General features: G+C 49.6%; 2 protein-coding genes across 3 annotated transcripts in view; one reads left to right on the top strand and one right to left on the bottom strand.

The window, feature by feature from the left end:
* Positions 1-8,295, bottom strand: part of HAO2 (hydroxyacid oxidase 2) — a 77,864-nt gene extending 69,569 nt beyond the window's left edge. The window contains exon 1 of the mRNA XM_064142976.1: positions 8,137-8,295. The gene's annotated coding sequence lies outside the window, so the exon portion shown is untranslated. The remainder of the gene's footprint in view (positions 1-8,136) is intronic.
* A 574-nt stretch (positions 8,296-8,869) lies between these two features.
* WARS2 (tryptophanyl tRNA synthetase 2, mitochondrial) overlaps positions 8,870-14,316 on the top strand; it is a 37,608-nt gene continuing 32,161 nt past the window's right edge. For both annotated transcript variants that reach the window (XM_064143960.1, XM_064143959.1), the window contains exon 1: positions 8,870-8,974. In XM_064143960.1, the coding sequence (XP_064000030.1) occupies positions 8,921-8,974 (54 nt within the window). In that variant the 5' untranslated portion in view covers positions 8,870-8,920. The remainder of the gene's footprint in view (positions 8,975-14,316) is intronic.

Raw genomic sequence — 14,316 nt, 5'->3', positions numbered from 1 at the left:
GTTACTGCACTCCGTGACTTATGCTAGTAAAATGTTAATATTTTGTCAAAAAACTAATTATTAATTTACCTTTCCTGTTGGCAAAATACAAACTGTTATAGAGTCACAGAATCAGTCAGGGTTGGAAGGGAACACAAGGAGCAGCCAGTTCCAACCCCCCTGCCATGCCCAGGGACACCCTACCCTAGAGCAGGCTGCCCACAGCCTCAGCCAGCCTGGCCTCAAACACCTCCAGCCATGGGGCCTCAACCACCTCCCTGGGCAACCCACTCCAGCCTCTCACCACTCTCCTGCTCAACAACTTCCTCCTCATATCCAGTCTGAATCTCCATTCCCCCCAGTCCTGGCACTCCCTCACAGCCTCAAAAGTCCCTCCCCAGATTTTCTGGAGGCCCCTTCAGATGCTGGAAGGCCACAAGAAGGTCACCTGGGAGCCTCCTCTGCTCCAGCCTGCACAGCCCCAACTCTTTCAGGCTGTGCTCACAGCAGAGCTGCTGCAGCCCTCTCAGCATCCTCCTGGCCCTGCTCTGGACACACTCCAGCATCTTCACAGCCCTCTTGCAATGGGGGCTCCAGAGCTGGCTGCAGTACTGCAGGTGGGGTCTCAGCAGAGTGGAGAAAAACTTGTTGCCTGTGAGGGTGGTGGAGCACTGGAGCAGGCTGCCCAGAGAGCTTGTGGAGACTCCTTCTCTGGAGACTTTTAAAACCCACCTGGACATGTTCCTGAACAAACTGCTTTTGGTGAACCTGCTTCAGCAGAAGACTTGGACCATATAATCCCCAGAGGTCCCTTCCAATTCCTACCATTCTGTGATCTTTGGGAATGAGTCTGACCATAGTTCAGCTCCATGTATGATCTACCTTAGCAACTTCGATTATATAACCATGTAACAATTCTCCACTGTGCCCAGGTATGGAGGCCTCAGTACAGGGAGAACCTGATGGAGTGGATCCAGAGAACAGCCACGACAATGATCAGGAGGCTGGAATGCCTCTGCTACAACAGAGACAGGTTGAGTGAGCTGGGGCTGTTCAGTCTGGAGAAGAAGTAGAAGGTCTGAGTGGAGAGGTGAACATTCTAGGGATAGGCCACAGAATGGCAGCAATGGATAAGCAAATATCATTTCATTGGAGCATCGAGAGCTTTATGTCCGGAAGCACAGCTTGGACCTTGCCCTGGCTGCTTCTGCCGCTTCAGATGCATCCAATGCTGCTTTTGCTGCTTCACAGCAGGATTTAGACTCTCACAGGTGCTCAACACAAAATTAACCAGGGGATCACTAAAGACTCCAAGCTATCAGCTTGAGAACTCGGCTTCTTTCCTGCCAGCAGATCATCCACCTTTCCTCTGCTACTACCTGAAAGGCAGTTGAAGCCAGAGGGGTGCTGAGCTCTTCTCCCTAATAACAAGTGATAGCATAAGAGGCAATGGACTCCAGTTGCACCAAGGGAGGTTGGATATTAGAAGAAACTTCCTCACTGAAAAGATTCTCAAACCCTGGAACAGGGTCTCCAGGGAGGTGGATGAATCCTCATTCCTGGAGGTGTTTCAAAGACTGAGAGGTGTGGTACTGATGGAGTCATTAGACTTGGTAGAGTTAGACAATTGTTGGACTTGATGATCTTAAAGATTTTTTTTTCCAACTGAAATGTTTCTATGATTCCCAAGCCCCACATCTACTCTCCTTCAAACACTTGTCCCCACCACCAGGGCACATTTTTATCTCTATGCTTTGCAGGTCATGTGGAAAATAAGCTGGAGAATGACAGGAATTCATCATCACTCATGCTAAAGAAAGGAATGACCATGAGTCAAAACACTTCTGTCCTTGGCTGTCATGCTAGTCTTAGCATCAGGGCTGAGGATTGATTAGAACTGAACTGCTTTCTCCCCAGAAAGGCCAAAAGAGAAGGTGATTTGGTTTCAGTCTGGGTGAGGTACTCTGAAAGGGGGACCCTGAGGCACATCAGTAGGGAAGGTGGCAGTTCTGCTGCTTTGGCAGTACCTGTTTTGTGGGCAAACGAATGACTTCAATTTCCAGTGCTGTCAATCTGGAACCCCTCAGCACCACCAAATTAATAAAAAGGCCTTTTAAAAAAGTGGAATTAAGAAAAAAAACCCAAACATGTAAAAATCACCAAGTAGCCAGCAGTCTGGCACTTGAAGGCTGAGATGGGATGGTGGAGAGGGAGCAGCGGGTCTCTTTCTCACCTAGGTAATGATTATACAAGCCCCATAAGGACATAGTTAAATCAAGTATTAAGAAGACTGCACTTAAGAGGGGGAAAATATGTCAATCACACTTTGTCTCTGACAAAAGGAAATTCCTTGAAACTGAGAATGGGGAGAGAGCAGGAGAGAGAGTGTCTCATCATGTGGGTGGCCAGGAAACTGGAGGCCAGCGAAGTAGGGGAGAGAGAAAAAGTAAGCGACGGAGGAGGGGGGAAGGAACCCACCCGGCTGAATTCTAACCCAAATGCTGTGAGGCGTTCACACCAGGCCTTGTGAGAATATTAACAAGGTTACAGGAGAGGGGCCTTTAGCCTCGGGAATTATTAGTGAATATGGAATTATATTTGCACAAACACAACCAGATGCAAGCGCTTAAATGCTCTGCAGATGTGCGAGGAGACCGAGCGTACTCCGGACGGGCCAGTACAGCTCCCTGCATTTTAACCCCCTGTCAGGGTGCCTGCTGCCTGCCTGAGAGGGTTTTGGTTCCTGAAATGGCCATTTCAGAGGAACATGAAAAACTGGGAAAGGAGAGGGGCTGCTCTCTTTGTCAGATATCTGAACATGGCTACACTTTGGGGGTCTCTCTTCCCCAGGGTCAGCACAGCTCCCAGCTGACTGTCACACTGCTTAGGGCTCTCTCTTCCCCAGGGTCAGCACAGCTCCCAGCTGACTGTCACACTGCTTAGGGGTCTCTCTTCCCCAGGGTCAGTACAGCTCCCAGCTGACTGACTGCCACACTGCTTAGAGGTCTCTCTTCCCCAGAGTCAGCACAGCTCCCAGCTGACTGACTGCCACACTGAAGAATATATATTCTTAAGAACATATACATTAAGAATATATTAAGGCTCTGGCCAAGCTGCTCTAGGGTAGGGTGTCCCTGCCCATGGCAGGGCGAATGGAACTAGGTGATCCTTGTGGTCCCTTCCAACCCTTACTCGTTCTATGATTCATGTCCCTCAGCACCACATCTCTGCATCTTTGAAACACCTCCAGAGGTGGAGATTTAACCATCTCCCCAGGGAGCCTGTTCCAGGGCTTGAAAGATACAAGCCACCAGCAAGAGAAGACTGGATGAGGCACTCAGTGCCATGGTCTAGTTGACTGGATAGGGCTGGGTGAGAGGCAGGACTGGATGAGCTTGGGGGTCTCTTCCAGCCTGGTTGATTCTATGACTCTATGATAATACATCAATTTGATTAGATTGAAAAATCAGGCACTTTAAAAAATGGCCAAAAAAATCAGACGCATCTTTGCCTCCTACCTCAGTAAAACTAACACTGATTCCAGCAACTCAAAAGTTTATGAGGCAGGAGGCTGCCCAATGAAAAGGGAGGGTGGAAAAATATCACATCTCTCAGACCAAACACTATTATCCTGTGACAAGCTTTTTTTCCCCCATTAAAACTGTCAAGCAGGAATTTTGTTCTCCTAGTATTTAAGGGCAAGTCAAGGCACCAACAACTGAGCTGCAGAAAAGAACTTCAACCTCCCATACAAAAGTGGCCTAAAGCTCTGCTAGCTCCCACAGAAGTGGAACTCCTTGTAACTGTGCACCAAGACTTTATTTCACTTGCTGAATGTAATTAAGCTGCTTTTGTTTGCTCTTCTTTTTGTCCTCTGTTGCATGTCCTCTTATTTTCCCCTCAGGCAGAGCCCAGAGGCTGCTCAGTGGACAACTGCCTCACTTCAGCATGCCCTCCACTCCTCCAGAACTCTGGACAGGCGAGAGCACTGGCAGACCTCAGCTGGTGCCCATGCCTGAGATGGCTTCTCCCCATTGTTCCCAATGGGGTCTGTGTTTTATGATGCCTCACAGTATAGGCAGCCACCATCTCCCCAGAGTGCAGCAGTGGTTTCTGTTTCATGGAGAACAATGGATGATGGTGGCCAGTCCAAAAGGGAACAGCTCTGCATAGGGGGGAAACAACGATGACAATGAAACAACTTTCAGATACAAAAAGTAACTGAGTATGGACATTCCTATGAAGAGGCTGGGATGAAAGCACCTATTGTGCCAGCTTCTCTTCACAGACAGACTCGAGAGGGAGGCAGCAGGCAGCATGCTTGCTTTCTGCACTGAAGAGGAAGAAAGGAGCACCCTCCTTGGAGGAGCAATTCAGAGGAGAGTGGATACCTAGGCAGGGTCCAGGCTTGTAAGCAAAGCATTTTGCTTATGGGCAAGATGCTGCCCAAATGACAAAGGACAGGGTCGTTTCTGCCATGAGATAGGAAAATGTGGGAAGTTGAGGCAGAGAGCTCAGGGAAAAGCTGTGAAGAGCAGGTTAGCCATTGCTGCTATCACCAAGAGGCCAGAAGAGCTACTAACATGGACCGATGCTGCCTGGCAGTGCCATCCTGCTGCCCAGCCAGAGCTGGTGCCCCTGCAATCTCCTGACTCCCGCAGCAGTGGTGGTTGCCTTGGATCTGAGCTTGTGACACAAGAAAAGCAGTGAGTTTTTCTTGTCACCTCCAACCAACCTGATGCTCTATGGAGCTGGGCACTCTGCCTGAATTGAGTGCCAGTTTGGCATTTAAGAGAAGCAGGATTGCTTGAGCCTGTGGAATTTCATACACTCATGGGATAAATCCAGGCTAAAAGAATACAAAGAAAAGGTCATGAATGAATCCAACACTCTCAAAGGAAGTTTTTTCTTGTCATTAATTGAAATCCATGTTCTAGTTTGTGCCCATTGCCTCTTGTCCTGTCACTGGGCACCACTGCAAAGAACCCAGTCTCATCCTCCTGACTTGCAGTCAGTCACTAGTAGTGTTCCCCAAGGATCAGTGCTGGGCACAGTCCTGTTCAATATCTTTACTGATGATCTGGAGCAGGGGATTGAGTACAGCATCAGTGAGTTTGCAGATGACACCAAGCTAGGAGCAGCTGTGGAGCTCTTGGAGGGTAGGAGAGCCCTGCAGAGGGACCTGACCAGGCTGCATGGGTGGGCAGAGGCCAATGGGATGAGATTGAACAAGGCCAAGGGCAGGGTTCTGCACTTTGGCCACAACAACCCCAAGCAGCACTCCAGGCTGGGGATAGAGAGGGACCTGGGGGTGCAGGGAGAGAGGAGCTGAAGCTGAGGCAGCAGTGCCCAGGTGGGCAGCAGAGCCAATGGCAACCTGGGCTGGATCAGCAGCAGTGTGGCCAGCAGGACAAGGGAGGTTCTTCTGCCCCTGTGCTCAGCACTGCTCAGGCCACACCTTGAGTGCTGTGTCCAGTTCTGGGCTCCTCCATTGCAGAGAGATGTTGCAGTACTGGAAGGTGTCCACAGGAGGGCGACAAAGCTGTGAGGGGCCTGGAGCAGAGCCCTGTGAGGGAAGGCTGAGGGAGCTGGGGGGGTGCAGCCTGCAGCAGAGGAGGCTCAGGGCAGAGCTCATTGCTGCCTGCAGCTGCCTGCAGGGAGGCTGTAGCCAGGTGGGGTTGGGCTCTGCTGCCAGGCAAGCAGCAACAGAACAAGGGGACACAGTCTTAAGCTGTGCCAGGTCTAGGCTGGATGTTAGGAGGAAGTTGTTGTCAGAGAGAGTGATTGGCATTGGAATGGGCTGCCCAGGGAGGTGGTGGAGTCACTGTGCCTGGAGGTGTTGAAGCCAAGCCTGGCTGGGGCACTTAGTGCCATGGTCTGGTTGCTTGGGCAGGGCTGGGTGCTAGGTTGGGCTGGATGAGCTTGGAGCTCCCTTCCAACCTGGTTGATTCTCTGATTCTACTCTATGACTTTTGCCCTTTATATATTTATATAGGCTTAGAAGATTCCAATACAAACTCTCTCAGCCTCCCCTCATAAGAGCTGCTGCATTTCCCTAATCAGCTTTGTGGTCCTAATTAATGGTGTGAAGTGGCTAACCAGCAGTAATTTGGACTGCAGAAAGCAAAGGATGATAGCATATTTCAGTACCCCTTCACTGCTCTAGTGAAAGAAAGCAACTGCAAACCAAATAGAAATATTCCACCAGCCACAGGTGTTCTGCTCTCCCCAGATGGGAATGCAATAGTCAGAACACAGGCATGGACAGGCAGCCAATGGCAAAATGAAAGACAAACAAAAAAAGAACACTGAAAATCTTTATCTAGGAGTGTGATTTAATATTACACAGAATCATGAGGTGTTTGAGGCCAGGCTGCATGAGGCTGTGGGCAGCCTGCTCTAGGGTAGGGTGTCCCTGCCCAAGGCAGAGGGGCTTGAACTGGCTGATCCTTGTGGTCCCTTTCAACCCTGACTGATTCTATGTAGACCAACAGCCCCTAAGAACACTTCTCTGGGCAGCAATACTTGCATATGAAACAGAATTTAAAACACAAAAGAGAAGAATTGTTAAAAGCATTGCTCAGGTTACACCCCAAAATAGGGGAGGCACCTCAGAGAGATAGAGTAAGAAAGCCCTCTGCAGGGAGTGATGGCCGAAGGTCTCCTCAAGCACCCAGGCTGCATTAATCCCCGGAAGCAACAGCAGAATTGGCTTTTCTATTTACTGCAGTAAAGCAACCTTGTCTATAAACTCCTTATTGCTGCAAAGCAAAGGTGTGCGTCTGGAGAGGGCAAGCTTTTCCCCTTGATGTTCCAGGACATGGAAACACAATCCCTTTGCAGACACAGATGTTTGCAATAGAAAACTTTCACTCCACTCTCCTCTGGTTTTAATCTGCTCGTGACAGGAAACACAGCTTCGAAATGAATGCAAAGAACACAGTCACCAGAACTGATGGTAATACAAAGGAACATGTAGGAAAGAGTTCTTCTTTTTCCCCCCAACATATCATAGAGGAGAAAAGGTTTACAGATTGCAGAAGGTTTTAGGTGGGTTTGTTTCTCCGTGGCTACCAGTGCAATAGCTTTCAATGAACTTCACAGGATGCACCTCTCTGCAATCAACCACTTCAACACACAGAAGAGAATCATATAGAACCGTTTGGGTTGGAAAATAGCTTTAAGATCATTGAGTCCAACAGTTCATCATGCCCTTTGCTGATCATCAGCAGTTTCAAATTGCCTTGCCAGAGCTTCACTGGACAGACAGACACATAAAAATATTCTCTAGCATGTATGCAGTGTGAAACGAAATAAAAAGTGTACAACCTCTCCAGACAGTCTTGCTGCTAACCTCCAGGCTCCCAAGAATTTCAAAGAAGTGTTTTTAGATTATGCCAACCTACACATCCCAACTGAAGTTCTTGATGTATGACAATGTGAAGGGTTTGACTGGAGTATCTTCTAGCTTTTTGGTTGCCTGTTCCAAATTATCCGCTTAGTTGTGCTAGTTTGAGCCTAGCTGGGATGTTTTGGTGAGAGGAATGAGATGCCAGGCTGTGCAAAGGAAACAGTGGTGATGGCTGCTGCACTCATAGGCTTGCTGAGATGGGTAAGAACAAGAACATAAACACAGATAACAGAGCTGATCTCTGACTCTGGCTGCCTCCCTTCTCTCCCTAACCTGCTGTCTGTGACTAATTCTTCTGCTTCCTAACCCCCCTGGCTGATTCTCCAAACTCATCTTGAACACAAGGCAAAGTCTGGGGTAAGGCAGAGGGGTGGGAAGGAGGTGGCAGGGTGGTTGGGAGCCCCTGATGGGGACTCTGGTTTCTGGGAGGGCTGCTGTGTTTCTGTACTACCTTTTACCTTGTCTATTTCCATATATAAGTGTATATACTGTAACTATCTGCTTGTATATTCTGCTAAGCTGTACATATAAGCTTCACTCAAATTTCCAGAGCCAGCTGAGTGGGTGATTTCCAAAGTGTGGGGGGACGGGGAACACCCAAACCATCACAGAACCAAAACTTGTCCACAGGTGTATGATAGCACACAGAGTTTGCTTCTGCAGAAGCCTTGCTTCATTGACTGCAAACTAATTTGAACAAAGCAAAGCCAAACCAAACAAAAAGTGGTGTACTAAAATTTCCTTACCTTAGGGCTTTCTGTCATAACCACTCAGCTGAATAGGAAATTAATGATTTCCTCCTGCATTATTCTTTGTTACTTTGATTGGAGAAGGTGAATGATTCAAGAGTTAGAAGAGGAGGCTCCCAGGTGACCTTCTTGTGGCCTGCCAGCATCTGAAGGGGCCTACAAAAAAGATGGGGAAGGGTCTTTTAGGCTGTCAGGGAGTGCCAGGAGTGGGGGGAATGGAGCAAAGCTGGAGGTGGGGAGAGTGAGAGTGGCTGTGAGGAGGAAGTTGTTGAGCAGGAGAGTGGTGAGAGGCTGGAGTGGGTTGCCCAGGGAGGTGGTTGAGGCCCCATGGCTGGAGGTGTTTGAGGCCAGGCTGGCTGAGGCTGTGTGCAGCCTGCTCTAGGGTAGGGTGTCCCTGGGCATGGCAGGGGGTTGGAACTGGCTGCTCCTTGTGGTGCCTTCCAACCCTGACTGGTTCTGCGGTTCAATGAAGCGCCCTACCTGGCACGTCCAGGCAGCCCATGGAAAGAAGGGCCATGGGCCAGCTGGGAGGCTGAGAAAGGCAGCTTCAGGAGCAGTCTCCACACCGGCAGCGCCCGCGGAGGCAGCCGCGGCGATGGGCCGGCCGCCGCGCCCCGCTCACGCCGCAGCGCACAGCCCGGGCGGCGCCGCTCCCACGCTCCCCACCCGCCCCGGCCGCGGCCTGACCCCGCCCCGGCACCGCCCCTCCCGCTGCGCGCAGGCGCACATCTCCCCGCCCCGCTCCGGCTGCTCTCCCCTTGGGTTCCTTCATGCCTGCCCCATGGCGACACTGAGTGGCCTGATCCGGGCCCTGCATCGTGGGAGCCTGGGCCAGGTAACCGGCTGGGAACTGTCCTGCCGTCACGCGTGGGCGCTGGGTCTCCTGCCCGGTGCCTGCCTGTGGGGCGGCACCAGCGCTCTCCCGCCTCTGCCGCGGGGCTGCGCCGCGCATGCGCCGGGAGCAGCCTGGCGGCGGGGCCGGGTCACGGCGCGCTGGGGCGGGACAGCTCCTGCTGCCTTCCGCTCCCGGGGCCTCTCGGTCGCTCCCTGCCGCTGTCCAGCTGCTTGTCCCAGGCGCGCAGGAGCTTTGATTGGGCGAGTGAGCGAAGGAAGGCAGCTTGTGTCAGCTCGGGTTGGGCAGGGGTGCTAGCGACTGCCCGCTCCGCGCCTGATCGTGGCGTCCGGGCCCCTCGGCAGCAGTGTGACCGGCAGGGCTCTCCGGCACTCAGCACTCACGAGGCTCCAGCCTGAGCCCTGCCCTCGGTTTTGGGGTCCTCACTGCAAGAAAGACATTGATGTGCTGGACCTGGTCCAGAGAGTGGTGAGAGGCTGGAGTGGGCTGCCCAGGGAGGTGGTTGAGGCCCCCTGGCTGGAGGTGTTTGAGGCCAGGCTGGCTGAGGCTGTGTGCAGCCTGCTCTAGGGTAGGGTGTCCCTGGCCATGGCAGGGGGTTGGAACTGGCTGCTCCTTGTGGTCCCTTCCAACCCTGACTGACTCTGTGATTCTATACTTGGTTGGGAAAGGAGCCCGGTCAGCGTTGCATACAGCCCTGTTTCACACAGGTCCTGCTACATTGGGACACACCACAAGGTAGTTTAATACCCACATTATTACCCCAGTGAAACAAAATGACAAGGTCTTGCTTTTGGTTAGAGTCTCATCCATCACCAGATGGCTTTCCAGGCTCTCATTTGGAAGCCCACTTTTAGATGTTTCTGCCTTCCAGAAGCCAGGAAACTTTGGCAGCATTTTTCTCTTTAGTAGCACTGTAGCTATCACTGCTGCAGTGATGGTAAGAATGCTCCAATAGCTACATATTACTTATCTTCCTGAAAGCATCTTTTAAACAGATGAACCCCTCATTTTGCTGCCTTTTCTTCTGGACTGCTCTTCCCTCTTTGATAGGTAAACCATCCCTGGCCTTAATGTGTGATCTGTTACAACTGCTAGTGTTGCTAAACTATACATTTTGACATCCTACAGCCTTCATCTTTTGTCAGCTTTCACAAGAGCAGTGCAGCAGGAAGTGGATTCTCTTACAGTGTTATGTGGTACAAACCCATGCATTCCAGGCATGAATGTTGGTAATTTCTAACCCAAAATACTTTCTTTTTTTGGCACTAGAATTTGGTCATTTGTTTGCTAGCACTCAGAGTTGGATTTGCTGTAATCAACTCAGGACAGTGACTCTATCAGGGGCTGTCTGGATCATACAAAGACAAGATTAGTTTGGGTCCCACAGTCCTAAGGATGCTGCTTGTGCCTCTTGGTGAGTGCTGCACTGAAACCAGTACTAGTGAATGCTCAGTGAGGACCACTGCAAGGACAAGAGCTTGAAAGCCAATAAATCTTAGCTAACATGTTGGTAATCTTAGCAGTTCATTAACCTCATCAAGTTCAACAAAGGCAAGTGTGGAGTCCTGCACCTGGGAAGGTATAACTGCCTGCATCACTACAGGTTAAGACTTGGCCTGTTGGAAAGCAGGTCAGTAGAGGAAGACCTGGCAGTGCTGGTGGACAAATTCCCTGTGAGCCAGCAATGTGCCCTTATAGCTGAGAAGGTCAATGGCATCCTGTGATGTATTAAGAAGAGTGTGGCTGCCTGATTGAGGGAGATTCTCCTCCCTCTTTACTCTGCCCTGCTGAGGCCACACATGGAGTATTGTGTTCAGTTTTGGTCTCCCTAGTTCAAGAAAGACAGGGAACTAATGGAGAGAGTCCAGCAATGAGTCACAAAGATGCTGAGGGATTTGGAGCATCTCTGTGACATGGAGGTGCTGGGGTGCCTGGGGCTCTTTAGCCTGGAGAAGGAAAAGACAGAAAGGGCATCTTCTCAATCCTGATTGATAGCTAGAGGGTAGAGATCAAGAGGATGGGTCCAGGATCTTTTTAGTGGTGCTCAGTTATAGAGCAAGGGTCATCAGGCACAAACTAGAACACAGGAGGTTTTGGTTAACCATAAGGAAAAAGTTCTTGTCTGCAAGGGTGCTGGAGCACTGGATCAGACTGCCCAGAGAGGCTGTGGAGTCTCCTTCTCTGAAGACTTTCAAAACCTGGCTGGACATGTTCCTGTACATTTTGCTCTAGGTCACCTTGCCTTATTGGGGTGTCTTGGAATGTCCAGAGGTCCTTTCCACCCTCTACCTGTCTGTGATTCACTCTGTGTGAATGTTTTTTAGTTTATGTGAGCTATTATCTGAAAAATGCCACAAGGTAGATTGCTGTAGGTAGTTTCAGTTTCTCTAGCTCACTTCACTGTTTGTCATCAAAAGTGGTGCTAAAATCAAGAGGTCTTTACTACATCTTCCTCTGCTGTGACTGCCTAATGGGTCTTGTTGTGAGTTGAATCTGCTGATAATATTCAATACCAGGCTGTCTTATGCCAGCTTCAAAATGAAAGTGCTGGCTGGAGTGAAGTGTCATGGGGCTTGAAGTTCAGATTGTAACCTGAGAGGCTTCCTGTTGCAATTGCTGTTTCTGGTTTTGGGGTGTGGGTCTGGTTCTGCTGGGCAGGCTGTGGGTTGGGAAGCAAAGGGAGGTCGCTGGCTTCTTCTGCTGCCTCTGCATTTTGCTGTGCTTTTCTGCAAATAGGCTAAGGTAATTGTGCATTGCATCATCTTCCAGTAAAGCTCTTTATCTCAACCCAGGGTTTATTTTTGTGTTACTTTCCCTTCCGTCTGTGTGGGTAGAGAGGGACTTATGAGAGCAGACCTTGTTAACCCAGGACAGTCTCCAGGCCTAAATTAATCTGGCAAACTTTGCTCTTAACCCATGCCTGTGGTTCTTTTGCTGCAGTTATCTTCTAGAGAATTGCAAACAATATGTTCTGTTCACTGAGAATTCAGACTAAGCAGAAGACCTCCCATCCCTGTGACTGTTTAGAAGATGCAGAGATATGGTACTGTGGGACATGATTTAGCACCAGGCTTTGAAGAGTTAGCTAATGGTTGGACTTTTGGTGATCTCAAAGATCTTTTCCAAGCTAAATGGTTCTAAGATTCTTTATTTGTATTTTTTGAGATGGAATGACATTGGTCCTTTTATGTTCTTTTGTCTGCATCCAGCTCTGGAGCCCCCATTCCAAGAGGGATGTGGAGATGCTGGAGTGTGTCCAGAGCAGGGCCAGGAGGATGCTGAGAGGCTGCAGCAGCTCTGCTGTGAGCACAGCCTGAAAGAGTTGGGGCTGTGCAGGCTGGAGCAGAGGAGGCTCCCAGGTGACCTTCTTGTGGCCTGCCAGCATCTGAAGGGGGCCTCCAAAAAAAATCTGGGGAGGGACTTTTGAGGCGTTGAGGGAGTGGCAGGAGTGGGGGGAATGGAGCAAAGCTGGAGATGGGTAGGTTCAGAGTGGCTGTGAGGAGGAAGTTGTTGAGCAGGAGAGTGGTGAGAGGCTGGAGTGGGTTGCCCAGGGAGGTGGTTGAGGCCCCATGGCTGGAGGTGTTTGAGGCCAGGCTGGCTGAGGCTGTGTGCAGCCTGCTCTAGGGTAGGGTGTCCCTGGCCATGGCAGGGGGTTGGAGCTGGCTGATCCTTGTGGTCCCTTCCAACCCTGAGTCTATGATTCTCTGGTACTTTGTTAGGCCTCTGTGAACCTCAGTGGTTCTGGGCAGTATTAAAAAGAGGTCTTCAGTTTGATTTGCCCTGCTGAAATTTGATTCGTTTTTTGAGGAAGTATTTTTCTTTCTTTTTCTTTTGTTCTTTTTCTTATCTCAGGCCACCTGATTGTTTCTGCCCTGGTCAAGTTAATGTCTGGTCACGTTTCATAAATTTAAATGAAGATGGCTGTGAAAATGGCAGTTAGAGAAAAATTGAAGAATTGTTTTAGAAAAGCCTTTTTCCCAGACTGCAAATTAAATCTTGGCTGTTTTTTACCTATAGTTACCATATGGGTTTCAGAGAGAGGAAGTAACTGAAATTGAGGCTTTCAGAGATTACAGTGAGAGAGAGGGAGCTCAAATTTTGGTTTCACTCAGATGAGTTATGAATGGAATGCAAACAATTTAAAAGTGTCCATGTTCCCAGTATTAATTTGTTGCTGTCACATAGGGCTCACTTTTCTAACCATTAATGAAATGAGTCCCCAGATATGTGTAATCAACAGCACGCATACACAGGTTGCTGCAGCAGATTTGCTTCAGAGCATCTGTCCATATTGATAGATGAGCAGAGAGTTTAAGTTCCTGCCTTGGGTTTGTGATTTCATTGGTCCCCAGTGTAGCATCCCTGGAGGTATTTCAAAGATGCAGATGCACGGTGCTGAGAGACATGGTTTAGCACCAAACTTGTTAGAGTTAGGTAAAGATTGCAGTCAGTGATCCTAAGAGGCTTTTCCAACTGAAGTGATTCTGTGATGAAGGATAGAGGTAACAAAGTGCTTTTGACTGGGGGAAAAAAGCTGGCAATGCAAATGCCTGTCAGGCAGCAAAGACAGATGCTGTGTCATGCTGTGCAGTGTGGGCTGGCTCAGTATGTTGTCATTTACAGGACCTTCAGAAAGGCCTAGCTTCAGAGCTGCTTTCCAAATACAAGCAGTTTCTGTGTGGATTCGTGTGTAGCAATTGGAACTTCTTTTCCTTCCCCCACCCCATTTGCCAGAATTGTAACTCGTTTGTTTTGTTTACTACTGATTTTGGACATAGTTACTAAAATTTATCTAATTAACCAAATCCTCCTGAAATCAGGTGGATTTAGCAAGATGTTTCAGCCTTTTTTTTGAACCTCTGGTGTCACCTGTCTGGGCTGTAGTGGAAGTCTTTCCTAATTAATCATATCATAGAATCAGTCAGGGTTAGAAGGGACCATAAGGATCATCTAGTTCCAACCCCCCTGCCATGGGCAGGGACACCCTACCCTAGAGCAGGCTGGCCAGAGCCCCATCCAGCCTGGCCTTAAACACCTCCAGCCATGGGGCCTCAACCACCTCCCTGGGCAACCCATTCCAGGCTCTCACCACTCTCATGCTGAAGAACTTCCTCCTCACAGCCACTCTGAGGCTTTGCTCCATCCCCCCTAGGACAGACATGTGCTTTTATTTTTCTTATCTCTCTTATGTGGAGTGGCTGAAGGAACTGGCATTGTTGAGCCTGGAGGAGACATCACTCTGTATGACAGACTGAAAGGTGCATGTAGTGAGGTGGGTGCTGGTTTCATCTCCCTAGTAACAAAAGGAAAAAGTCTCAAGTGGT

Source organism: Pogoniulus pusillus, chromosome 5, assembly GCF_015220805.1.
Source record: "Pogoniulus pusillus isolate bPogPus1 chromosome 5, bPogPus1.pri, whole genome shotgun sequence".
Classification (NCBI taxonomy): Eukaryota; Metazoa; Chordata; class Aves; order Piciformes; family Lybiidae; genus Pogoniulus; species Pogoniulus pusillus.
The sequence above is the reverse complement of the archived record's forward strand: the minus strand, read 5'-3'. Positions and strand labels throughout refer to the sequence as shown.